A 27,662-nucleotide genomic window follows, 5' to 3' on the forward strand; every position below is an offset into this window, starting at 1 on the left:
CGACTTGAAGTTTTAATCGGTGGAAGACTCCATGATATCTGCTCCAGCTTCATCAACATAGTCATCATCGCTATCGTCGGGGTCTGAGTCGGTGTCGTCGATGATGATGTAGTTCTCCGGACAAGTGCAATCGTCATCTTCTCCTCCTGGCGCGGGGTCTCCCATGAATACTCCTAGCTTCCTTGTCAAATCGTCATTCTTCTCCACTAGTATCGTCATTTCCTCCTCATATCCATCACGTGTAGACTTGAGTTCTTCCTCCAGCTCTGTGATCCTGGTTATTGCCTTCTTCAGATCTATCATGCATGCGCACATCTGGTTCTCCTAGCATCGGATGTGTTGTTTTAACTCCTGGATGAAAGCTGCAATAGACATATCCCTCCTGGTGCTAATCATCTCCCATTGCTCATCTCGGCACCCACAAATTTGGTAGATAGTATCCTTGAGATCCTTGTGGTAAACTTCTCCAATGCGTCCCATGGTGATGTGGGCTGCCATGCTCTTGCCTAGACTCCAGGTTGGTGCATCAAAGGAAAATTCTATGGGCTCGGTGACTGGCATGAACGTCCTTCCTGGAACTTGAACTCGAATCATCCAACGCTCCTCTTCTAGTAAAGTGGCGATGTAGGTCCCGGTGAAGCTTGGTATTCCGATGTTCAGGTACCTAGTAACTTCCTTCAAGTGTCGTCCAAAAGCTGTATCTTCATCCGGTTGCGTGAACTTGTTCCTTGCATCCGCCATCCTATAGAGTAGAAAAGGGAGAGGAGTCAGAAATGAGGAGAGAAGAGTGACCTATGGTTTTAGCTTAGTGGTCGTGTCCTACAGCCAGCGTGTGCTCTGATACCATCTTGTAGCAACCAGACCTCAAACAGTCTGATCTCTGTGCATCAATGTCATCCCTGGATCGGTAATGCTGACACGCACAGTACTCGAGGATTTATAACAGAGTAGCAATCACACACTTATTACATTGAATGTCTCAAAAGAGAACTTATTACAATAATATGGCTTAAGGCCATCTAAAATTGATAACAGCAGAAGACTTGGAAGATAACGTGAGTCCATCAACTCCAACGGCATAGCTGAGTGAAAGACAACGACCTATGGCACCTTACTCATCATCTGAAAAGTCTGCAACATGAAACGTTGCAGCCCGGAATGGGTTAGCACATGGAATATGCTGGCAATGTAACACATAGAATAATGAACAGAATGAATGCTATCACTACATCATATATGGTTGGTGAAAAGCTCTATGGTTACAGTTTTGCATAAAGCCAATTTTTCCCTACAACAAAGGAAATAAATTTTATTTAACTATCATGGTGGTTGTTAAACATTGAGAAGGTTCCTCCAACTCAATCCCAATTAAGCATCATCATTAACCCAATCAAATTAAAATGGGACATTTACATTTATGCCCCTAATTTGGGCCCACTCTCAGATTTACCCCTAAATTTTTGTTGTGCTCAAATTTGCCCCTAAAAAGCATTTTAAGTCGTAGGAATGACCTTCCATCTGGTCAAAGTTGTTTGATCAAAACTTTGAAAATTCATAACAAATTCATACAAAGTCAGAAAAATGCAAATAAGATATCCAAATGTTCATACAAACATCACCTATACGCGCATGTCATTTATGTTCCTCACCTACATGTGCATTTATTTGCATTCACCCTAAATTGTTTTTAATGTTATAAACCCTAAAAAGCTTTAAAGAGTGCTTTTGTCATGAACGTAAATGACATGTGCATATAGGTGTTGTTTTTATGAGCATTTTGATATATTATTTTGCATTCTTATAAGTTCATATGAATTTGTTATGAATTTTCAAATTTTTGGTCAAACAACTTTGACCAGATGGAAGGGCATTCCTGTGACTTAAAATGCTTTGTAGGGGCAAATTTGAGCACATCAAAAAGTTAGGGGTAAATTTGAGGTGGGTTCGAGTTAGGGGCACAAATGTAAATGTCCCAATTAAAATTTAGAGTGATGAGATCAACATGATAATCCAAGAACCAGATACTCAAAACATCCATAACCGGGGACACGGCTAACCATGATTAGTTTGTACACTCTACAGAGGTTTGCTCACTTTTCCCCACAAGACTCGATCTCCTCCGTTAAATTTCTCGCACTTCATGATGTTTGAGAAATGGATGATCGAGACACAGTCTTTTAGAAACAATAACTCTTTACTCTGGGTGGACAGTTACACCTACTTTCCCCTACATTTGCTAGCCCACCACTGAAAGAGGTCTTGCAACATACTCAACTATGCTAGAGCCCATAATAGCTTGTAGCTGCACAAGGAAGTTTCTAGCATAAATAATCTTATGATCCCTTTGAGCCTGGGTGGCGGACCATAGGATGATCACACGGGTACTCCGGGATATCCTTGGACAACACTCGACTCTCCAGGTGCCCTGACAACCACTGGGTGCTCCAGGCTACCTGAAGCAATCCACCCAGATGTGTATTGAAGTAGCCACCTTAAGTTAATCATTAATTATCCATACTCACATCTGTCATGGATACACTCACCCAAGCCACGTCTACGAGCATAGCATAGAAGTATAAGCACAACACAGAAGTAACTCCCAAAGGTTTGATAATAAACAGGGCAATAGGTTCTACCTCATCATCTACTTCCCAAAACCCACATGTTAATCAGATCCTAACCATGCAATGTTTGAGGGTTGATCTAATGCAATAAAACTGGGTAGTAAAGAGGTATGATCAAAGTGTTACTTGCCTTGCTGGTGATCCATGAAACCTAGAAACTCGTAGTAGCACGCTTCGCACTCCGGGCACTCTATCGCAAACAAACAGATAGATACATAAGCACTCAACTAGAAGCACGGGGAAAACTCAAATAAGAGATCTAACCAGAAAGTTCAACTTGAGAACTCCGGTTTGCAAAAAGAATCAAATAAAATGAAGCAACGGAACTCAAACTACGAACGAAACAAGATTCGTTTACTAATCTGGACTAAAGTCAAATTTTATAGTATCAAAATCTTGTTCAAGTTGTTTAAAGATAAAGAGGGCTTTGAGACGAAGATCTAGGCGCTTGAATTGCCTGATTCCGATAAACGAGCAAAAAGATAAATTAAAACAAAAATCAGGGCAGAAATCGCGATCGAAAATAATCGCGGAAAAACCCTGGAAAAAGAAAACTCACGAATAGGCTAACGAACGAACATTCACTGTCTGCGGCTAACGGATGAACATTGTTCGTTAAAACAAACATACGAACAAACGTCCGCTATTTAACTAAACCAAGAAAAAAACAATCTAAAAAAACCTAGGGTTTTCGAAAAAAAAACAAATGGTTTTCTAACGAAAATCGGCGGCGGCGGGTGGCTACCTCGGCGAGGTCCGGCGAGGTCGGCGGCGGCTCCGGCGGGGCTGGCGGCAGCGACGGCGAGCGGGTCCGGCTGCGGGGCAGCGGAACGGGCGGCGGCGGCGCGGTGGGGCGGCGACGAGGCGGCGGTGCGACGGCGGATCGGGCTAGGGTTAGGGTTACGGGGCGGCAGCTTGGGCTGGCGGGGTCCCAGGGTCGGGCCTTATAAAGGCCAGCCGGAGAAGTCCGGGTCGGGCACGGCCCGACTAAGTCGGTTCCTTTTTTTAAAATAATTCCGACACGCAGAAAAATGATTAAAAGAATTACTAAATGGACTCCAAAAATCCTGAAATAAATTTTCCTCGTCCTCTAAAAATATAGCAGACAAAGTGACCATTTATTTGGGCCTCTAATGCAATTTTGAAAAACGCATTTTTTTCCTAATTCAAATAAAATAGCGATAAAACTCCGAATAAAAATACTTATTTGATTTTAATATTTTCCCTTCAATATTTCTTTATTTTGGAGAAGTCATTTTATCCCCTCTCTTTTATTTTCATATAAGAAATATTCGAAGAGAAAAATAATTAAAACCAAATGATCCTCTTTTCAAAATTTGAGAAAACTCAAATATGAAAATAACGAAATCCCCAACTCTCTTAGTGGGTCCTTGAGTTGCGTAGAATTTCTAGGATCAACCAAAAATGCAATAAAATATGATATGCAATGATGATCTAATGTATAACATTCCAAATTGAAAATTTGGGATTTTACAGCTGATTGGTTGGCATGGAAACTAAGGCAGGAGGTGGCGGTGGGAGGATTTCTAGGGAGTTTCTCTCTAATTTTTAGGGGTTTGCCCTAAGATAAAGTAAGGTTGCCTGCCTTTTATATAAGTAGGGGTTTGGGCTAGTTATAGATGGGCTTTTGGCAAGGGTAACACAGGAGCTGAAGCCCGGTTAGCAATTATATTTAAAAATGATTTGTTATTTAATGGCTACTACACACCAATGGCTACCGAGGGTGCACAACATGCAGTCGGTAACATCGTCAGTATTTGATACACCTAAGTTGGCCAATGAGCTTATTTTGTCGTCGATGGAGTGGGATCGGGCGAGGATCTCTCAAGTTTTCCCGCCTACAGACGCTCAAGCAATTTTGTCCATCCCGCTTTGCACAACATAGCTCGTTGATTTCTGGTCATCGGTACATGAGAGAAACGGTGCTTTTTCCGTACGCTCGGCATACCGCATGCTGGTATCAAGTAAACTCCGTCGAGAAGCATGGTCGGAAGGTCGTGCTGACAACTCAAATTCTAAGGGAAAATAAAAGCATGGACAAAAACTGTGGAAGATTGATGTTCCATCAAAAATCAAAAATAACTCTGTGGAGGCTAGCGCAACATTCCTTGCCAACTCTAGACTTGCTCAAACACCGGAAGATGACAGTACAATCAGAGTGTGGACTTTGTGGCTCTGAAGATTCATGGCGGCATTCTTTGATGGAGTGTAACATAGCGCACTGCGTTTGGGCATTAGAGGATGATGATCTGGAGGAAGTTATGATGCAGTGTAAAGAACCATATGCAAAACGCTTCATTTTCTCACTGACGGAGTCTATACCACATGAGGATTTCATCAAGATACTTGTAACACCATGGGTGATTTGGCATGCTCAGAGAAAGGCTATCCATGAGCATGTATTCAGGGGACATTAGCTACTAATCAGTTTGTCAAGAATTATCAAAGGGAGCTTCAGATTTGCAAACCCTTGAAGCAACATGAGTTGTTCAAATACCTTCGAGACAACACCACGGATGGACCCCGCCGCCTATAGGAACTGCAAAAATTCTTGTTGATGGTGTTGTGTCGCATGATGCAATGGAAGGGACTTACAACGCAGTTTGCAGGGATTCCACCGAGAAATATCTAGGCTCTTCGGCGATAAAATGTCAAGGTGTGACTGACCCAGCATCATTGGAGGCTTTGGCTTGTCGAGAAGCGCTCTCACTTGTTCTTTACTTATTACTTGGGGACATACAAATGGCTTCAAACTCTCAAGATGCGATCAAAGATATCCACGAAAATATGGGTGAGCTACACTCCACCATTGTTAAGGAGATCAATCTTGCATCTCAACAGTTCTCTCGCCATTCCTTCATCTTTGAAGGAAGAGAAACTAATCTTGAGGCAGATAGCCTCACTAAACATACTCTATGATAGGGTCAAAGGTGTCCCTTCTTTCGATGAGATGGTAACTATCATTTTTGGTGGAGTACACTTTGATGACCTGACTACGAACATGCGAAGATGTCGCGCCTTAGCAATCAATAAACCAATTCCGACAAGTTATTGACCATGCTAGAGCACGATCAACCTGACCATGAGGGTCTATTTCCTTCACGCAAATGAAGAACAAGGAAGAAACTGAGATTGCAATCTGGATATTGCGAATTTAAGAGGAAAGCTTTAGTGATCAAAATGGGGTTCTGAAATGTCTTGTCCTGATCGTTGGACACAAATGAAGTGCGCGCGTTACAATATGACAAATGTTAATCTAAACAAAACCTAAGTCTAGAACGATGCTCTAAGTGTTGTATTTATAGGGAGACGGAGGGGGATTTTGTCCCCCTTAGGTAAGGAGGTAAGGTGGGACTAAATTCTGTCTTAAGTCATTTTCCCTATTAATATGGACTCTAAAAACAGCCTATTAAGTGTATTTTAAAATCACATGGGTTTGGCCCAAAAATAAGGTGGCGTGGCACCTACATTAGGCTATGGACGAAATTTATGAAAGGTCATCTTGTACATTTCGTCCATGTCCTTGTATGTCATCATGGTGGCTTCAAAGTGCTGAAAACTCCACTGGAAACTCCGTTCTCGTTCCCCTTGAGCGCGCCATCCTCTACATGCTTGATCATGCTCCAGTGTTCATCCTTCTTGTCCATGATGGCCCCTTCATTCTTAAGCAAAACAAATGTATCCAATTTAGGAAACATCATATTCTTATGAACATTCAAATTGTTACACAGAAATGGAAGTACCTGGTAATTTAATTGGCATGTGTGAGCTCTAGTAATTGGTCCAGTATATGTAGCAGCAGGGGTTTTGGGTGTAACTGTAATATTGATGTCCTCATCACCCTCCCCTTCTTGAATTGAAGTCGTCCTCGATGGAAACTCATATTCCTCACCCACATAAGGCTTCAAATCTGCTATGTTAGTTGTCGGACTAACCCTAAAATCGACAAGCAGCTCAACTTTATATGCATTATCATTTATTTTCTCTAACACCTTAAAAGGACCATCAGCACGTGGCATTAGCTTAGATTTTCGCAAATCAGAAACGTATCTTTGCGTAAATGTAACCAAACAAGATCTCCTGGTTCAAACACAATATGTCTCCTATGCTTATCGCCAACAAGTTTGTATTTAGCATCCATGCGTTCAATGTTTTTCTTAGTTAACTCATGCATTTTTAAGAATTCAGCATGTTGTTTAGCATCAAAATTAACCTTCTTGGAAGATGGAATAGGCTACAAATCAGTGGGTGCACGAGGTAGGAAAGCATACACAATTTCAAAAGGGAAAGCAGTAGAATGTAGCGAATGACTGTAAGAAAATTCAATATGAGGCAAGCATTCTTCCCACATTTTTAGGTTATTTTTTGAAACAACCCTAAGCATAGTAGACAATGTTCTATTGACTACTTCAGTGTGACCATCATTTGGGGGTGACATGTTGTACTAAAAAGTAGTTTAGTTTCCAACTTAACCCATAAACATCTCCAAAAGTGGCCAAGTAATTTAGTATCACGATCTGAAACAATTGTATTTGGCACACCATGCAAGCGAATAATTTCACAACAGAACAAATCAGCTACATTAGCAGCAACATCGCTTTTATGACATGGTATAAAATGTGCCATTTTCGAAAATCTATGCATGACAACAAATATGCCATCCCTCCGCTTCTTTGTTCGAGATAAACCTAAAACAGAGTCCATAAATATGTCCTCCCATGAAACACTAGGTACATGTAAAGGCATATATGAACCATGAGGATTGAGTCGTGACTTAGCTTTTTGACATGTAGTGCAGTGAGCAACATAATGCTCAACATCGCATCTCATCTTTGGCTAAAAGAAACGTGTAGCAAGTACGTCCTCTGTCTTCTTCACGCCAAAGTATCACATTAATCCTCCTCCACGCGCCTCTTGCAACAACAAAAGACGAAAGGAGCTAGCTAGAATGCATAGCTTGTTAGCACAGAACACAAATACATCATTAATGACGAACGTGTTCTATGTTCTTCCTTCTTTATAATTATGCATTACATCTTTAAATTTAGCAGCATGCACATATTGATATTTGATGGTATCCAAACCAAATATTTTAAAATCAAGTTGTGAAAACATAGTATAGCGACAAGACAATGCATCAGGAATAACGTTTTCTTTACCCTTCTTGTATTTAATGACATATGGGATAGTCTCAATGAAATCAACCCATTTAGCATGTCTACAATTTAGTTTTGCTTGACTTCTAATATGTTTCAAAGGTACATGAAAAGAATGTATAACGAATTCTTTGGGCCATAAATAATGTTTCCATGCTTCTAAAGTCCGAAGAAGAGCATATAATTCTTTATCATAAGTAGAATAGTTCAGATTAGGCCCACTCAATATTTTAGAAAAGTATGCAACATGTTTACCATCTTGTAATAACACACCTCAAAATACAATTCCACTAGCATCATATTCAAGCTCAAAAAGTATTATCAAAATCGGGTAGTTGAAGTAAAGGAGCATGTGTTAACTTATCTTTCAATACCCTGAAGGCTTCTTCATGTGCGGTACCCCAAACAAAAGACACATCCTTCTTTGTAAGCTGATATATCTTCGTCGTATCTACTTCTCCAAATAGTTTTGCTCTTGTTTTGGACTCTAATTTGCATGATTTGAACGAAATTAACCCGAACTGACGTTGTTTTCAGTAGAACTACCATGATGTTGTTTTTTATGCAGAAATAAAAGTTCTCGGAATTGGACGAAACTTTTTGAAGATTTTTTATGGAATAAAAAAATACTGGAGCAACCACCAGAGGGGGACCACCTGTTGCCCAAAAGGCAACAGGTTGCGGCCACCCCCTGGGCATGCTCTCTTACCTTGTGGGGCCCATGTTGCTCCGATGACCCTAATCTCAAGTCTATAAATTCCGTCTTCCTGAAAAAAATAAAAGAAGAAGTTTCATTGCATTTTACGATACAGAGCTGATGTTTGCATGAAATACGTCAGTATTTCCCCAAAGAGGAAGGGATGATGCAACACAAAACGGTAGGTATTTCCCTCAGTGATGAGGCCAAGGTTATCGAACTAGTAGGAGAACCACGCAACACCACGTAAATAGCTCCTGCACACAAAGAATAAATACTTGCAACCCGACGTAAGAGAGGGGTTGTCAATCCCTTGCAGGTCAAAAGGTAGATAAAATTGTAGTAGATTGGATAAATAGATCTCGTGGGAACGCGAGACGAAATAAATAAATAAAAATTTCAGCAAGGTATTTTTGAATTTTTGGATTAATAGATCTGGAAATAAAAGCAAATAAAAATAGATCTTGAAGGCAAATATGATTAAGAAGAGAACTGGGGGTCGTAGATTTCACTAGTGGCTTCTCTCGAGAAAAATAGCATATAGTGGGTAAACAAATATTGTTGGGCAATTGATAGAACTTCAAATAATCATGACGATATCCAGGCAATGATCATTATATAGGCATCACGTCCAAGATTAGTAAACCGACTCCTGCATGCATCTACTACTATTACTCCACACATCGACCACTATCCAGCATGCATCTAGTGTATTAAGTTCATGGAGAAACAAAGTAGTGCAATAAGAACGATGACATGATGTAGACAAGATCTATTTATGTAGAAATAGACCGCATCTTGTTATCCTTAATGGCAATGATACATACATGTCGGTTCCCCTTCTGTCACTAGGATCAAGCATCGTAAGATCGAACCCATCACAAAGCACCTCTTCCCATGGCAAGAAAAAATGATCTAGTCGGCCTAACTAAGCCAAAGATTTGAAGAAGAAATAAGAGGCTATAAGTAATCATGCATATAAGAGATCAAAAGACTCAAATAACTTTCATGGACAAGAGAGCTCCTGAAGAAGCTGGCGAAGCCATGAGCACTCAGTGACGATGTTGGCCACTGCACGATACTCAGCCTCAACACTAGAGCGAGAGACCATAGGCTGCTGCTTGGATGACCACGAGATGAGTGAGGGTCCAAGGAAGACACAATAGCTCGAGGTGGAGCGACGAGTGTCAGGGCAGCCCGCCTAGTCTGCATCGGAGTAGGCGGTGAGGGCGGGGTCGACGGAGGCATAGAGCATGACGCCAAGATCCATAGTGCCACAGCCATAGCGGAGAATCCGCTTGACAGCGGCCCAGTGAACATCCCGAGGAGCATGCATATGGAGGCACACCTGCTGCGCGGCATACTAGATCTCCGGTCGAGTCAGAGTGAGGTACTGGAGAGTACCAACGATAGACCGGTAGAATGCAGCATCCGAAGCAGGAGAACCATCCATGGCAGAAAGCTTGGCCTTCATATCAATAGGCGTAGCAGTGGGCTTGTAGTTAAGCATGCCAGCACGATCCAGGAGCTCATGAGCGTACTTCCGCTGATGAAGGAAGAAGTCATCCAGACGACGCACCACCTCAACACCAAGGAAGTAATGCAAAGGACCCAAGTCCTTGATGGCGAACTCAGCGCGAAGACGAGCAGCGAGCTGACTGAGAAGGCCAGCCGTGCATGCTGTCAGGATGATGTCATCAACATAGAGCAGCAACTAGGCCATGTCAGAGCCCTGGTGATAGACAAAGAGCGATGCGTCCGAGCGGGTGGAGCGGAACCCGAGCTAGTGTAGAAACGTCGTGATGCGCTGGTACCGAGCGCGCGGAGCCTGCTTGAGTCCGTACAAGGACCGCAAAAGTAGGCACACATGGTCGGTAAGCGCCAGATCAACAAACCCAATGGGCTGCTGGCAGAAGACCTGCTCCTTGATGTGACCATGGAGAAAGGCGTTGGAGACGTCCATCTGGTGCACCGGCCAAGCACGGGAGACCGCAAGGTGGAGAACCGTGTGTATCGTCCCGGGCTTGACGACCGGAGAGAAGGTGACGGTGAAGTCGATGCCAGCACGCTATCGGAAGCCACGAACAACCCAACATGCTTTATAGCGATCAAGGGTACCATCAGGACGGAGCTTGTGTTCGAAGACCCAGTTCCCGGTAATCACGTTAGCGTGCCGAGGACGGGGAACAAGCTGCCACGTCCGGTTGCGCGGCAGGGCATCAAACTCCTCTTGCATCATAGAAATCCAGAGCGGGTCACGAAGAGCAGCTTGAACGGAGGACGACAACGGCGATGGCGTAGAGGTGGATGTTGCATGGACGTTGTCAACCGAGGCGTAGCGCGAGTTTGGGCGAAAACACCCGCACAGGCGCGGGTGACCGGGCCGGCCATGGGAGAGTCGGCCGCAGCGGGGCCAGTGACGAGGGCGCCAGGGGCGCCAATTGGGCCGCGGGAGCCACGGGGGCCGGAGGGGCCGCGGGGGCCGCAGCCACAGGGGTTGCGTCTGCGGGCAACAAGACCGCGGGAGGAGGGGGCGCCGGGGGCGCCAGCGCCGGGGCCAGAGGGGATGCCGCATGCGGGGGGCGCGCCTCAAAGCCAGGGGCGGGCCAAGGACGGTGCGCGAGCGCCTTGGGAGAGGCGTCGAAGATCCCGCGTCATCGGCGGCGGGAGGAACAGCCGGGGGTACCTGCTGAAACGGAAACACATGCTCATCAAAGTAAACATGCAGGGAAGTGAACACACGGTGTGAGATGGGATCGTAGCACCAATATCCCTTGGAGTTAGAGGGGTAGCCGATGAAGATGCAAGCGACAGAACATGGTGCAAGTTTGTGAGGAGCGGTGTCGGCATTGCTAGGATAGCAAAGGGACCCAAAAATAAGCAAGCCCTCATAAGACGGGGGCGTACCAAAGAGAAGATGGTGAGGTGCATAGTTCCACCGTGGGCGGCAAGGTCGAAGGTTAAGAAGAAGGGATGCAGTAGCGAGTGCGTTCGGCCAGAAGCAAGGCGGCATGTTAGCATGAAACGGGAGTGTGCGAACACAGTCATTCAGAGTGCGAAGGACGCATTCGGCTCGACCATTCTATTGTGAAGTGTACGGGCATGTGAGACGAAAAATTGTGCCATGGTGTGACAGAAAAGTGTGGAAAGCAAGATTATCGAACTCTTTTCCATTGTCAATCTGAAAAGCAAGAATGGGACGCCCAAACTGCGTGCTAACATAGGAGTAAAAAGCCGTCAAAGTGGAGAGTGCATCCGACTTTCGTCGCAAAGGAAAAGTCCACACATAATGAGAATAATCATCAAGGATAACCAGATAATATAAAAAGCCCGAATTACTAGGAACCGGAGAGGTCCACACATCGCTATGAATCAACTGAAAGGGAAAAGAAGCAATGGTGGTGGAGTTATTAAACGGGAGGCGAACATGTTTGCCGACACGACAGGCATGACAAGTGTGATCCTCTATCTTATTACAGCTGAAACTGAAACTCCTAAGAATATGACGAAGTGTGACGGGGTTGGGATAACCCAAACGAGCGTGCCAGAGATTGACGCCAGTGGAGAGAGCAACTGGTGTGGTGGTGGTGGATGAAGGCAAATGCATCGGACAGAGCTCGTCGGGGCTGTCACATCGGTGGAGTACCATCTTGGTTCGAGCGTCCTTAACACAAAAACCAAGCTCGTCAAATTCAACAGTGACAGGATTTTCACGAGTTAAACAACGAACGAAAATAAGATTCTTAATAAGATGAGGAGACACAAGTATGTTAGACAAAGATATAGGCATGGAATTAGAAGGAAAAGAAGTGTGCCCGGCGTGTGTGATGGGAAGTGTGGAGCCATCACCGACAATGATGCGACGGTCAGTGGTGACGGGAGTGAAGAAGGCAAGATTACCAGAATGAGCAAACATGTGAGCCGTGGCCCCGATGTCCATGTACCAATCACCGCCTCCAGTGTAGTTGTTCGGCGTAGGGGCGGTGTGCAGCGCGGCGAGGAGCGCCAGATCCCAAGGCGTCAGCGGCATGGCTGGCGAGGGGGACGGCGGCACCATAGGGATGCCATAGCCGCCGCTCAGCTGCGGCGGTGGGTACCCTCCATAGGGTTGCGGAGCCGCGTAGTACGCCTGATGCGCCGGTGGGCGCGGCACGGGAAGCGTTTGTGCAGGAGCCCATGGAACCGGCATGGTGTACGCATGGACGACACCGGTCCATGGGTTGTAGCCGGAAGCCCATGGGGGAGGCACCTGGAGCTGCTATTGCTGTTGCTGATGGGGCTGGCCGGCCTGCTGCAGCTGCTGCTGCTGACCGCCACGGCGGCCACCACGCCAGCCCCCGCTGCGCCGTTCGGCGGGAGGCGCGGGCGGGCCGTACGGCAGCGGGAGGAGCCCCGGCTGCTCGGGTGCCGGGTACAGTGGCGGCGGGGCCGAATAAGGCGTCTGGTGGCGCGGCGGCTACTGGGGCACCGGGGCAGTGGGAGGCGTCAGGGGCCCGCCGCGGGTGGTGCTGACGACAAGGATGGTGTGGATGGCCCACGCCTTTACCTACTTCATCCGCCGGTCCTCCAAGCGGAGGTACGCAACGAACTTGGCGAAGGACGGGTTGGGGATGAGGGTGAGGTTCGTCGCGGCGTTGCCGAAGTCCTCGTTGAGCCCGGTGGTGAGCGTGCTAAGGAAGAGGTCATCCTCGATCTTCGCACCAATGTCGCGGAGCTCGTCAGCGAGAGTCTTGAGGCGGCAACAATAATCATCGACGGAGGAGTTGTCCTGGTGGCACCCAAAAAACTCTTGCTGCAAAAAAAGCGACATTGGAGTTGGTTGTCGGTGAAGAGCCTGTTCAGCTTGGTCCCCACGGCACATGCATCATCACCGTCCTGCACGACCGTCTGAAAGAGGTCCGGTGAGATGGTGAGGAAGAACCACCGGGTGATCGTGGTGTCGATGGTAGACCAATCATGGAACTCGGGGACAAGGCTGGAGTCGACGGAGCCGTCCACATGGTCGACTAGGTGGTACTCCTGAAACATGAGGGAGAAGTACGTCTTCCACATGTAGTAGGAGGAGTCCATCTGGGAGACACGAACCGGCACCCTCTCGAAGATGTTGAGGTTGCGGATGTCATTGACGTCGGGAGGGTTGGCGTCGGCGAACGGGTTGGAGTTGGTGGACGCGAATGACGTGACAGACGACATGGCGGCGTGAGGTGGTGCGGCTAGGGTTGGGTAGTAGGCAGCAGCGGCGGAGAGGCTCGGGTCGGGCGGATGGCAGGTCGGCTCGGGTCGGGCGGACGGCTGGTCAGCTCGGGTCGGGCGGGTGGCTCGGGTGGTGGTGTGGCGGTGGCTGGGGGAAGCGGCAGCGACGGTTGGAGTTCGGTGCAACGGCTAGGGTTAGCGGATGCGGGTGGAGCGGCGGCGGCTTGCGCGATCGGGAGGGTCGCGGGCGGCGGCGGCCTGGAGTGGCGGCGACGACTTGGAGCGGCGGCGGCGGCGGCGCGGGTAGACGCTCGGCGGCGGAGCGGAAGCAAGGAAAGAAAACTGATATCATGTATATTGTGGGAACTGCACGATGTATTGCTCATGTGCAAAGACACGTATATATGATATACAAAGGTAGGCCACGACCTCAACTATACAAGGAACTAGGAGGTGAGCCCAATACATAGATATGCATGTTATGGTGCTGCTCGAAGGAGGGCGCGAGAGGGCCGGCCGGGGGCCTTTCTGCCCACGGCCGGGCAAGAGGGAAGGGATTTCCTTCTTAATTCTTGCTTGATTAGATTGATACATCTCCTCTCTTTATATAGAGAGGTTTACTTGACTCCCAAGCAAGGTTTCTTAACCCCTAAGCAAGCGACCCTTATCTCTAATTAATCCTAAGACTAATGGGCCCATTAGGCCCATTACGTACTCTAACACTACACCCCACCTGGACATGCAGCTTGTCCTCGAGCTGCAGCCTAACCAACTTATAACCATAACTCGACGCAACACAAACCTAACACCTAAAAAACAAGCCTTTTACATCTCGGCTTGTTTTAATTATTCTCAACCTGAAATAGACTAGGACGCTTTATTTTGGACGTGCACGTGTACAGCCACCTGGACAAAAGGAGTGCATGTGTATGGCTGTTGGTCTGCACCACATAGGGAAGAGTGGAGGGCTTGCGATGGAGAATGACGAGGAGGGGTGCGCCCCCCCAACCGCCGATGTCGCAGACTTTGAGGTCGGCACCCGCGGGGAAAATAGCATGCCAGCCGCCCGTAGGGGAAACCGCATGCCCAAGATCCAAGACGGAAGCGGTGACGGCGACGGCAGGGACTTGATCTGCTGGATGTGGATGCCCTGGGATGGCGGCGGCGCTGATGGGAACGAGGTCGTCGCACTCCCGTCGTAGGGCATCCCATACTGGGCGGCGGAGCTTACCGGCGGTGGCTGCTGCAGCTGCAGCGGCTGCTGAGCTGTCGCGCCGGGCAGCGGCAACGGTTGCTGCGGCGGAGCGCCGGGCGCGGCGGAGGCCGCCAGGAGCGGCGGCTGCCACTGCAGCCAGGGCTGGGCGGTGGAGGCGATGGATGGCAGCTACAATGGCTGCTGCAACGGCCCGGCGAGCGCAGCGAAGACCGCCTGGTGCGGCGGCTGCCACGGCAGCCACGGCGGCGCGGGGGCGGGCGGGCGACGATGGGCGGCGCAACCGAGTGCGGCCCGTAGGACCCGGCCAAGAACAGGTGGATCTCCTGGACCGCCTGGGTTAGGTCCCGCAGCACCCCCGGACACCTCCTCCCAGGTGAGGACGGTGGGGGCGGGCGTGACAGAGGATCCCGACGCGGGCAGGAGCGGGATGACGGTCGTGGTGGTTGCCGGAGGCGACAAGGTGACCGGCAGCGGAAGAGACAGGCTTGGCAGCGGTGAAGACATGATCGAACCGAAGCTAGCTGATACCAAATCATTATGGTGCTGCTCGAAGGAGGGCGCGAGAGGGCCGGCCGGGGGCCTTTCTGCCCACGGCCGGGCAAGAGGGAAGGGATTTTTTTCTTAATTCTTGCTTGATTAAATTGATACATCTCCTCTTTTTAATAGAGAGGTTTACTTGACTCCCAAGCAAGGCTTACCTGACCCCTAAGCAAGCGACCCTTATCTCTAATTAACTCTAAGACTAATGGGTCCATTAGACCCATTACGTACTCTACGATGCACAACACATATACTCAACAAACATGATTAGTTTAAAAAAATAAACATCCACTTACGATTGGCCCGGTCTAGTGACCCCAGTATGTCGTTCGGTGGCCGAGCTCATTGCCTTGGGATTGACCGCGTTCGGGCCCTGTACAATTGAGTGGGCAACGCGGCCATCATCGGCAATGTGGGAAAGAGGATGATCAATGAGACAAATTGGAGGTGTGATCTTTTTTTCCTTCCATTACAACCCACAGACATGTTTGCTAGTCGACATAAAATTTCCCTTGCAAAAGTGGAGCAGCGCCTATGAATGAAGTTTGAAATATGTAACAGTACAGCACCTTATACATAACCATAGAGCATAGCAGGAAACAATTCATGAACATCTCAGGAAGTGCCGAAACATCCTTCACCTGTCCTAATCCTATATCATAGAGAATATTAAGAGCATCTTTGTTTTGCATTAATAGACACAGCAAGAATTATCATACTTTTTCCTTGAAACATAGGCAAGACGGATCAGGAGAGCAAACAGCTGATCAGATTCATTTCACAGAACGAAACAGCAGTGTGTATTATCGAACTTGCGTCTGCTCATCACTGCCAAGTGTTAATTTTCTCATTCTTCACCACCAGTGTTCTGTGCGTTTTACAAAACTGAGACGGTGCCAGCTCAGCTTAATCTAAACTAACCTGGCATGTGGACTGGACTCCTATCTCACCAGTAAGATGCCATTTCATTTCACTAAACAATTCAGAGAATCAAAGCAGCACCTGATCCCCCCGTGTCACGCCATGCCAACTCTAAGCTGTGTGCTGTCCAGATACAGGCGATGCCAAGGCACGGTAAGGGTACAGAGATAAGATACCGTGGCACGCTGATTCTTGCGAGTATTCACACAACATTTTGGTTAGTAATGATGCACTCGGAATCCTTCCTGCTAGATTGCCTGTCACATTTCATGGTTAGGATGCCTATGATCTGCGAAAAGAAAAGATAATTTTAGTTGCGGTGCCCAGGAAAGCAGTGACAGGCAGGTGAACTGCACGGCTAGGAAACAGATGGGTGCAGTTACCTGCAGATGCCTTAACGGAACTCTTCATGGAAGTAGTCCTCGTCATCGCTGAAGTAAACACTACCATAAAATGCATAGGGGTTCTCGATCATCTCTTCCAGTGTTAGTCTTCCATCATGATCTTTGTCTGCCTAATTTTTTTTGGAAAAAGCAAATCAAATCAAGGACAAAAGAGACCCCACACATGTTTGCTCATAAGCTGAAGTACAATTGCCCTTTTGCTTGACCATGTATCAAGGATAATGGCAAAAAATAAGATATGAGAAAACAAATAGCTGCTTCACCATATAAGTATAAATCCTGAACTAACAAATTAGCATTTCGAAGAACTTCAGTCCCTTTAGCATCATTTTCATTATGCACATAGACATAACAGCAGCATGCTAACGTACCTTGAATTCTTCTACGATTATCTTACGCAACATATACATAATAAACAGAACCTCGCGCTATTCTAAGGTCTCAATTAATAAGAGAAAATTAAGTAAAAAAAACTCCAGGGGGATGCGGATCAAACCTCTGAAATAGCATGTGTGGCTTGCTGTCTGGCATAATAGCGTTCTGACAGATGGAGCTTATCAAGAACAGGTTCTAGTTCATGCTCTGAAATGAACCTACATAAGAAAAGTTCAAATGCATAAAAAGGAAGTTGGTCATATGAGAAATTTCATGACTGGAAGTCCTAAATCAAAGCTCCAATTATGTACCCGTCATTATCTTTGTCAAGCTTGGAAAACCGCTCCTTTGCAATTGTCATGTTCCCAATATGAGAAATAGCTGCATTCTCATCATCATAACCATGTATATGGTCATGTAGCCCATGAAAGTATTCTTCAAAGTTTAACTTTCCATCACCATCTTTATCTCTCTGCCTGGACATGGCATATGGGCAACACAAGGAACTGTGAGTGCTCTCATATAATATAGGTAGATAATGAAATAATGGAAGGAATATTCACCTCCAGAAAAACATTTTGTGATACAAAATTCACAGCATTCCAGACAAAAAAAGAAAATATGTATATGCCCATTCAATAGGTTCTTTAGTCTTTTGACCTAGCAAAACACAACGCTCTGGGATGTTACTTCCAACTGCTCGAACTTGATGTGGTTTTAACTTCTTCACAGGGTGACTATTGTAATACGATGAGGTGGTGTGTGCTTATAGGTCTACAATGTAGCTTCTTTTGCACTTAATTTAGAAAGATAGATTTTTGTTGTGACACCTAAAGAGGCACGCAATAGGGATATCTATTTCCAATTATCTCACAAATGACTTAATTGAGTGACAAAAAGTGCATCAGGTCTGACAGACACACACAGGATATCAGGATATTCATGAGGCATGACCAATGGTAGAAAATTTTGGGGAGGTCACTGTTCACCTATCAGTGACTGTGAACCAAGCAACCCCTTCATATTGAACTGTTAGACCATCCAATGAACGATGTAAAATCATGTACTCTATAAAGATTAGCATTGTAAAATTTTGCTGCTTTAATCTGCATTAAGGTACTAGCAGGAAATCAGGACTACCAGCTAAGTACCAAGTACTAGTCGTCTGCAGTAGGTTCAAGTTTAAACCCAAGTCCGCATACGTGTCTGCTTTAATCTGCAGTAGGAAATCAGGACCGCGGAAAAGGAAGAATTTACCTTAATTCTTGTCTGCAGAGCAAGTTGACAATTTTAGGATTCTCCGAATCACTTGGATTAAGAAAGCTGCAGTAAAGAAATACAGAAAGTATTAATATACAATCAAGAACCACATGATCTTTTGTACACTGAAATGAATGCGTACTCGTGAAACTCAGTTTTATTGAGGAAACCATCCCCGTTGACGTCCGAAGCATTGAAGTGCTCCTCTTTCCACCACGGGAACCCCAGTGAGTTGCCATCCCCTGCAAATCATTAGCTAGTAAGTTCATTCCGCATTATATTATTCCATGATGATTTTCTTTTCTTTTTTTTGGCTGGCTGAGTTCATTCATGTGCAAAGAAGAAGAAAATGCGGGGAAGAGTTGTACCATGGGACTGTTGGCGCAGCGCCCGGAAAGTAGTGAAGGAGACGATCCCGTTGCCGTTCTTGTCGTAGAGCTCCATCTCCCTGGCGGAGCGATGGAGCTGGTCGGCCCTGGCCTGATCGAGGTTCCACCTGATGAGCTCATCGAGGGAGACGAAGCCGTCCTTGGGGCTGAGGTCGATCTTGGGGAAAAGCGCGCGGATGCGGTCGGAGACGTTGAAGCGATCGTCGTCGTTGATGAAGTCCTCTTCCTCCTTGAGGAACTCCTCCCACTCCTTCATGTGGTCGTCCTTCTCGGCGTCGCCATGGAGGATGCGGTAGTGCTCGCGCTCCCACTCCTTGTCCTCCAGCCGCCGCTCCAGCTCGGCGATGGCCGGGTCGAAGGGCGCCGCGTGGCGGTTTCCTCCGGAATCGTGGACGGCGCCGGCCCCGTAGGAAGAAGCGACGGCGGCGGAGTTCTTGGGGTGGAGCTTGAGGCGGCGGTGGGGGCTGCGACCGTGGGGCTGGAGGCGGGGGGTGTAGGAGGCAAGGAGTATGAACATGAGTAATGAGATAGTGACCACGCAGAGGAAGAGGACCGCGGCCGGAGACTTACGCCCCGGCGAGGCCGCCGCCGGCGGCGTCATCGCCGGCAAGAGAACGGGAGGCGGGGGGGCGAGCGAGCGGTTTACGGGTCGGAGATTTGGACCCGCTGGTCCATAACGGGTGGCGTGAGCATAACAAATTAGCTCCTTCGTGATGACGTCCAAAGCGCTGGCCGCGCCAATAGCCTCTCGACACGCGTGCTGTGTGAGCACTTGAGCCAGTTTTTCCTTGTCCAGTACTGTAATTAATAATGTGGAAAAGAGCATATATACATTAATTAACGGAGATGTTAAAAATCTATCGTCAGATTTTTAACCATGACAAATCTGACATTCGGGGTGGCGAATTATGTTGTAGGCAATTGCAATTCCTTGCGAGAACATAACTTCAAATCAGATTTGTAGTGGAATCCATTAATTAATTAATGTTCCAAACACAGTACGATAACAAGAGGTGGCATCTGTAACTAACTCATTTGCAAAGTTTGCTGGCAAAAACACTCACTGCGTGTACACAAGCCTGCCTCATCTTATACAGCATGAGAGCACATATACTATCTGGATAAAAGCAACATTTGTCATATGATTGTGCGGAGATGCCAGGCTTGATGGTCGCCCGAAATAGCATCTGGCTCAGCTAGTTCCAAATCGGCGATGGGATCATGTCTTGAGAGGAGCTTTCTTCACCCTGTCGGAGATTCGGTCAGGTGCATTGGTGTGCGACTTGAAACGGCCTCGTCCGCCCTCCTCTTTTTCCTGAATCAATCCAAGTTGTTGCACATCCACAGGGAGGGTTAGCATCTTGTAATGTTTTCAAGGATGTGATTATTGAGCTATAAGAAAGAAAAAATAAGGGAACCGACCTTCTTCTTCACTATCTGGACCACATCCTCGTCTTCAAGACCATGGCCAAGACCACAATGCTGTGGATAGTGCCGAGCACTCGTTCCCCACACGAGCACATATTTCACATCCTTGAGTAAGCTCCTGTGGATGTGATTACAGAAGTCTTCAACTGTGCAACCGCCCCTATCCTGATTCATTCATGCCAACACAAGAATACCACAACCATCAGACCCATTTCAGTGCAAGCATGCATGGCATGACAGAGAGAGAGAGAGAGAGAGAGAGAGAGAGAGAGCAAACATACACTAGAAAGAACCACTGGATCTCCGAAATCGGGCTGCTGACCCTGCGGCTTTGTATACACTCTCACCAGACCCATTTCCTCCCACATTCTTGCTAATAGCCTGTCCAAGTTCAACTGCAAAAAAGAACGACTAGTTTCACTTTTTTAACAAACAAAAATGTGAAACAAACAACTTACTGTAACATCTACTCCCTCCGTTCCTAAATACAAGTCTTTTTAGAGGTTTCAAATGGACTACAACATACAGATGTATATAGACATATTTTAGAGTGTAGATGCACTCATTTTGCTCCGTATGTAGTCCCTTGTTGAAATCTCTAAAAAGACTTATATTTGGGAACGGAGGGAGTACACTAGCAAACACCAATTTCAATTATCCTGGACATCAATTTTTTAACTTTTGACACCCCACAAATAATCAAGGAGGAAACATACCTGCAAATTGCAGCTGATAACAAGTGAATTTGGTTGCCGAGCAAGATTATCCACATCATCAATACCCACAACATCAATCTTATTATATACATAAACACACTTGATGTACTTCCGATTTCCTTCAATCACATCAATCAGATCATCCACAGTAGAATCCTCACGGAATAATACCTACAAGTAAATTAAAGTAATGAGTTAAAATTGAAAAGGTGCACACATAACACCACTAACACACACCGGCATGCACCTCTGCATTATGAATTTTGTACTCATGCAGTATCTGATAGCAGAGCTTCTCATCAATATGAGTTAAAGGTGCTGTGCTGTTGAAAGAAATCCCACCAGTCTTCTTCCTCTTGAAGTATATCTATTTGTACACACAAAAAAGTGATTAAAATCAACCAAGAAAAACATGTATAAATAACAAATGCACATATATCAACTTCCTCGTAATCAACAGAATGTATAATAGAAACCAGCAATTTAGGACAGCACCATAAGACATGTAGTACGACTAACTCATAGAGCTGGTTGGATGAGTCACATAGTTCAGGTCAGCACTTGTCCGTTACAAACCCTAAAAGTACCACAAACTTCATCAATTGTGATGGATGCTCGGTTCTTCACAAAAAGGTGATTTAGAACATCGATAACTCGCCATACTATGCTAACCGTTTTTTAGCCCATTCTCCCTTCATCTCCACAGTCCAACCAAATTTATTATGAATGCTGTACATAATTAATAGGGTTTTTATCATTTGTGCCACTAGTTGTGTCACACTACTCAGTTTTGCCATTAGAATTTACAACTGCTCAAAAATGCCATCAGTTTATAAAATACTTGCTCAAAAATGCCATTAGAGACCTAAAAAAGGCCATCGCACCGTTAGATGTTCGCTCAAAAATGCCATTAGACGCGGTTACTATCAGGTCAAACCTGTTGACCATGTTATATGATGAAAATACCTCTAGATCTGCATGTCAGCTCCATCTATCTCACAATGATAAGTGTGGGCCTAACTATTCAGGAGTAAGCAAGCAAATACTTTTAGGAGGAAATAAGAACGCTATTGGGGATCAAATGGGACCCACACTTAATCATAGTGAGATAGAGGGAGAGCTGACATGTGGGTGGATGTGTATTGGTCATATAAAATGGTAAATGTGCTTTCAGCTGACTGTAATGGTGTCTAATGGCATTTTTGAGCAAGCGCCTAATGGAGCGATGGCATTTTTGAGCAGTTGAAACTTCTAGTGGCAAAGTTGAGTAGTGAGACACAGCTAGTGGCATAAATGATAAAAATCCTAATTAATAATAACACACACACACTGTCATGTGGTATGTGTTGGCCAGATGAACTTTGTGCATTCTTTGAACATTGTACTTGGCAATACTTTCCCAGCACACACACAAAAAAAAAGGAGCTGATTCAGTTTTAGATTGGCACAACTACACATCCAGGCAGATAGTCAGATGTATGTGGACATTGACTTAAGCCATACAGTAGGTCTTCTATATAGTTGTCTTATGTCCATTTGGATTTGTCTAGTTCGCAGTTCACACCAAGTGACTAAAGAAATGTATACCTGAGGAGGCCTTTTGTTCAGACGGAGGCCAACAGCTTCCAGTTCTCTAGTTAATATTTGGCGATGCCCTTCACTCTGAAAAAAATTATAGCATGAATCCAATAAGCAAGTAGAACTCGGGTAATGCCCGGCCATGTGCAATCATCATGTATAAGAAAGGGAAGATTGCATGTAAATAATTCTTCTTATTTCATATCATTTTTTAAATAACATACACACCACAACCCTTCATCCTTGAGAAGTTTCAAGCAGCCATACCATTAACTTAAAGTATAAATATGGCATACATTTATCTCTTCAACAGTTTAGCAATATGTCAGCAGATTTGAGAACATGTATCTCAATTACCATACAACATTAGGTGAAAAAGGATAGTATTAATATTAACCAGCCAGGTCCTCTGCTAGCAATACCATACTTTCTCTTCAACATTATCATAATGGAAATAGCGTTAGAACTTCCTAAATTATCGCCACCTTCTCACTTGCTCCCCACAACTTGTTTTCTTCCTTAGGTCTCCCTACTTGTCGGTTGTCTCTGTTTCTCACATGGCCATTTAAGTTAGTCTAACGGTGAAAAGGAGCCATGTGAGGAACAGAGAAAAGTTAAGGGAGCAAAGTAAGAAAGTGACGAGTGTAGAGAGCTCCAGTGTAATTTCTCTTAAGACGACACTCATTTTTCTCTTATTTTCCAAGCCATAAAGGACAGACCCAGTGCATAGAAGCTCCCACACAAGGTGGGGTCTGGGGAGGGATTATAGGAACCTAGTCTTACACCTGCAAAGTGCAATGCAGAGAGGCTGGTTCGAACCCAGGACCTCTTGGCACAAGTGGGGAGGACTATTATTTTCCAAGCCATCCTTTTTTAAAACTGCTTTCTTTATTTTGTCTCTAATTTTTCCTTCTGATCATCTGCCTTCAATTTCTGCAGCCTAAAAGTTTCCCCATGAATAAGATAATTTTATAACATGGTGTTGAAGGGATTAGGTGAGAACATTCATAGTTGAAGCATTCTACCATGAAAAAGGTGACATTCCGGCTGCTCTTGTGAACGAGATCCAAGTTATGGGGGCCAGAATAGCCTATTATGTCGTTAAAATAGGAAGCACGCTACCCAAAGAACCTAGAGTCCAGGACATGTTTCCATTGCCTTAGTTCCCCCTTGTCTCTAATCATAAAGTATTGATTATGCTTAAAAAAATCATGTCTTGTGAAAATTGAGCAAACAGGGATGTCCAAGCAATGAAGCAAAGCTTGTGACTTGAGTTGGGTAAAGATGCACTACTTACTTTTGAGGCGTCAAGAACCATAAGCACGAGATCCGATGACTTGGCGACAGCGATAACCTGAAAGCAGCAACAACAATGTAAAATCAAAGTAATATCACCAAGTGAATTATCCTTATAATTAAACCAACAGTATTTACCTGCCTACCACGCCCCTTGCCTTCAGAGGCGCCTTCAATGATACCGGGAAGATCAAGAAGCTGGATTTTGGTGTCATTGTAATGGATAATACCAGGAATGCAAGTGAGGGTTGTGAACTCATATGATGCAGCTTCAGAATGTGTCCCGGTCAGCATAGTTAAAAGAGTTGACTTTCCAACACTGCAATATGAAACTCGTGTGAGTCATAATGACATACCTAAGTAGATAACTAGATCGAACCTTGTATGCATAGCAATACAAACAGGAACTTTTAGCTTAAGTTAGTAACCACGTAGAAAAGGGCAGGAGATTAATATTAGGTAAAAGGAAGTAGGTATAAGTTATAGCATTTTTTTTCCAAGGGAAAAAGGTAGAGGCACAAGTATTACACATGAGTTGGGTCATCAGATAATTCAGATATCACATCTCCATTTTATCCAACCCGATGGTTGAATTAGATTGACAGAGAGACATGGGTCAAGAATACAAGCACAGCACATGATACATCTGGAAGACAGAACATTCTTCCTATTATAAAATAGCACAAGAATTAACAATCTAGTGCTACAAACCAAAACGCTTGAGAACCCACGAAACAGTACTCAGTTTGTAGGCATAAGAAAGAACCTGGGAAACCCTATAAGCGCAACACGACCGTGCCCGAACTTTGTGACCTCAAAACCATCTCCTCCAGCACTGGCACCCTATATCAACAACATGAGACGGCTGCTGTTACTAGAATCTTTTAAGTTAAAGGGAGTAAAAGAATTTAGTACAGATTGACTAGGAAAAAACAAAACAATAGTTATGTATGATCATCTAAATTGTGCAGCACCATAAATTAGAAGTACCTTTGGAGGCTCTAATAACTGTGTCCTCAGTTTTGCAATTTTTGCCTTCAGTTGTCCAAGATGATATTCTGTGTGACAATAAAAACTTAAGTTAGTCTCTAGAACCAGAAAACAGCCTTTAGTATATCACGTAGCATACCACAATGACCCGTTGCAAAATAAGGATAAACCACAAATACTCGTTGATAGAAAATTAATTATCATTGTTTTTCAGGCGTCACTTAGGCGACAGGGCGCCCTCCGACAGCATGGCGCCGAGCTCGCCTTTGGTAGGTTTGAAAGGCGTCCGCCTTAGAGCTCTGAGGCGTCTGGACGTATCTTAGGCACACAAGGCGCAACCCAACTTGGAAATATGTGTTCTGGCCAGCTTTAGAGAGGAAAATTTTACTCCGGTGTACGTAGTCCATGTGGAGTGAGAAGGCTGAAGCAGCAGGGTTTCAGTGATGTGGATAAGTGTCCCAAGGCACCCGTGAAAATTAGTAAAGAGATGCACTGCTTCTTAAACACAGAAAAATTAAAGCTATGTAGCGATGTATAGATGAGGGGGGTGAAGCTCAAGTTCAGAGGCATCATTCCCTCATCTACACAAGATGATTTGGGGCCTGTGCTTTGCATACAGCCATCATGTTATGAAACTTGTGGTGCATTTATGTTAACGCTAGTTGTTGAATCTCCTAATTCGCTGTCATATATTATATATTTATGTGTCTAACGCATCGCCTCGCCTTATGCTTCAAGCTTGCAAAAGGTGAGTCGGTGCTACAGTGCCTTGCCTCGCCTTACCGCCTTAAAAACATTGTTAATTGTCAAGAAAAACTTAGAGGTTACAGACTGAAAGGCACAAATTGTGCATACATATAAATGCACATACAGTTCCTTGCTAATTTGTTTTTCTCTACAATTTTTCTGGCTGTTGATCTGACTAGCAGTCTTGGCGAAATATTTTTGAGAATTAGAGGTTTTTCTTGCTAACTAGAGGTTTTTCTCTGCAACAAATTCCCTTGCATGTTGTGCATATTTTTGCAAAATACATACCTGTTTGTAACAGTATGGAAAGTGTTCATACCAAAATGCATAAAGATGGATAGACATGAAACAATTGGTTGATTTGAACTAAAAAGAACATAAGGACGGAAAAGGATTGTTCTTGATCCAGTAATCATGAATTACATAGATGTGCAGGCCCCTGTGGGAAAACCATTTGTCTGGAAATTTTAGAATTATCATAAATCCACCAGTGGATGCACAATGAGTATACAAACTGTCCGATTTACTTATACGTCTAGGACAATGAACGGCCATGTGATCACAGATTATAGCTAAAGAACAAAATGTCTGTCTAAATTTTCTAACAGAGGTACGAAAACATAGAAAGCATGAGCAAAGTAGAAATTGATAATCCAAGAAAGGCCGAAACCAGAATACATCCATTTCACTTCCACCAGAATCCCCTCCCCAGCTTATATTTCATCACTAGATAAAGTGGCACAGTAGAGTAGAAAAGAACAAACAGTAGGCAGTGATGAGCAATAATCCCGCGGTAGTGATTTCAAGGGGCAATGAAGGCAACACAACCTGTTGCTTTGTTCTTCTGCGTCCGGGCCATCTCGGCCTCAATCTCCTTGATCCTCTCGAGGATACCCATCTTTCACCTTGCGAGGTACGCACCTTGCTCCCCACGTAGGCAGACTCGGATCGATCTTACACGAGAAGAAGAAAGATCTGTTGGATTCGATTGCTCGCAGCGAGGAAAAGACCAGGGCAAGACGGAGAAGAGTGTAAACAAGCTAGGGCTTCCTCACCAGCCGAAGGAATCGCGGCGGGCGGATCTCGACTCCACGCCCAGTGCAGCGGGGGGGCTTCGAGGCGTGCTCCGGTGCGAGAAGGGGGCGCAGGAGGGGTTTCGGCGGCGCTGGGGCTTTGGGCCGGAAGAGGTGAAGAGGAGCACGGTGAGGTGGTTCGAGGGCGGCAGGGATCACGTTTCGTGAGCCCGTGGTCGATTGGATGGCCTTGATTGATTTCATCCTACACGCCTATTTCTTGGATTTTGCGTTTTGAGGTTTGCGTGCAGCTTAAAAAACAACAATTATGCATACCAAGCGGTCAGCTTGGCAAGTTAGTACTCCCTCTGTAAACTAATATAAAAGCGTTTAGATCACTAAAGTTGTAATCTAAACGCTCTTATATTAGTTTACGTTTAGTGATCTAAACGCTCTTATATTAGTTTACGGAGGGAGTATTTTTTTAAGGAAAAAAAGTCATTCCAAACATAATAAAATTACATCGAGATACTTAGACCATCAAACAATCAAAACTATTGCCAGAACGAGCCGCTGACGCACCATTGTCGCCACTCCCCTATCGGAGTCGGTCTGACCTTATCGATGACAATCGGGAAAGTCTTCATGCACATGTCCTTAAGTACCAGCGCTCTAGAGCCGCAATCGTCATTGTTGAACCCTTAAATCGATCTAAAGTGATTGACATCATAACTTATCGTCGCACACGCACGTCAAGAAACCCTAACCTCTAACCTCACCGCCCCAAGGAGATGGCAGGAATCTACGACGGAGCTCTGTTTACTCTGTCTAGATGGACAAAATCCAGGAGGATTGACGCCCGAAAGACCAAGTCGATGAAGAAGCACCGCCATCCGCTTGAACGGCGTCCCGCGAGGACTAAAAACCCAACCTAAACAACTAGCTAAAGCGGAGGCACCGGGATTCTCTTCTGGCTCGCTGGTAATGACAACCTAAACAACTGGTCGTCCGTATGTTCAAAAATATTGGAGCGACAGGCAGAGGGAAGGCGAATCCACTGGCTCGCTGGTGATGCATGGAGGAGTGTTGTAAACCCTA

The 27,662-nt window shown here is 45.5% G+C and overlaps 2 protein-coding genes across 2 annotated transcripts; both read right to left on the reverse strand.

Annotated features, from left to right (window-relative positions):
• Positions 1–16,230: 16,230 nt before the first annotated feature.
• Positions 16,231–19,487, reverse strand: LOC123069964 (calumenin). The gene is made up of 7 exons (XM_044492964.1): positions 18,776–19,487; positions 18,550–18,649; positions 18,405–18,470; positions 17,459–17,623; positions 17,269–17,365; positions 16,752–16,882; positions 16,231–16,657 (listed from the first exon to the last, which is right to left on the reverse strand). Exons 1-6 carry the CDS (start codon positions 19,395–19,397, stop codon positions 16,763–16,765), a joined length of 1,170 nt encoding a protein of 389 aa, XP_044348899.1. The 5' UTR covers positions 19,398–19,487; the 3' UTR covers positions 16,231–16,657; positions 16,752–16,762.
• A 251-nt stretch (positions 19,488–19,738) lies between these two features.
• Positions 19,739–26,816, reverse strand: LOC123069965 (developmentally-regulated G-protein 2). The gene is made up of 12 exons (XM_044492965.1): positions 26,607–26,816; positions 26,380–26,504; positions 24,805–24,872; positions 24,581–24,657; positions 23,953–24,133; positions 23,816–23,872; positions 22,528–22,602; positions 21,188–21,307; positions 20,941–21,111; positions 20,506–20,619; positions 20,219–20,389; positions 19,739–20,111 (listed from the first exon to the last, which is right to left on the reverse strand). Exons 2-12 carry the CDS (start codon positions 26,447–26,449, stop codon positions 20,016–20,018), a joined length of 1,200 nt encoding a protein of 399 aa, XP_044348900.1. The 5' UTR covers positions 26,450–26,504; positions 26,607–26,816; the 3' UTR covers positions 19,739–20,015.
• Between the last annotated feature and the right edge of the window lie 846 nt (positions 26,817–27,662).

This window comes from Triticum aestivum, chromosome 3B, assembly GCF_018294505.1.
Source record: "Triticum aestivum cultivar Chinese Spring chromosome 3B, IWGSC CS RefSeq v2.1, whole genome shotgun sequence".
Taxonomy (NCBI): domain Eukaryota; kingdom Viridiplantae; phylum Streptophyta; class Magnoliopsida; order Poales; family Poaceae; genus Triticum; species Triticum aestivum.

What these genes read in the sequence shown, in the direction of transcription:
- LOC123069964 (XM_044492964.1), bottom strand. Translation starts at nt 19,397, where the DNA reads ATGACGCCGCCGGCGGCGGCCTCGCCGGGGCGTAAGTCTCCGGCCGCG. An exon ending in GCTGCGCCAACAGTCCCATG is followed by an intron (nt 18,650 to 18,775) that starts GTACAACTCTTC and finishes AATGATTTGCAG; the next exon opens with GGGATGGCAACTCACTGGGG. An exon ending in AATAAAACTGAGTTTCACGA is followed by an intron (nt 18,471 to 18,549) that starts GTACGCATTCAT and finishes TCTTTACTGCAG; the next exon opens with CTTTCTTAATCCAAGTGATT.
- LOC123069965 (XM_044492965.1), bottom strand. Translation starts at nt 26,449, where the DNA reads ATGGGTATCCTCGAGAGGATCAAGGAGATTGAGGCCGAGATGGCCCGG. An exon ending in AGTTATTAGAGCCTCCAAAG is followed by an intron (nt 24,658 to 24,804) that starts GTACTTCTAATT and finishes TTGTTGATATAG; the next exon opens with GGTGCCAGTGCTGGAGGAGA. An exon ending in ACAAAATTCATAATGCAGAG is followed by an intron (nt 21,112 to 21,187) that starts GTGCATGCCGGT and finishes ATTTACTTGTAG; the next exon opens with GTATTATTCCGTGAGGATTC.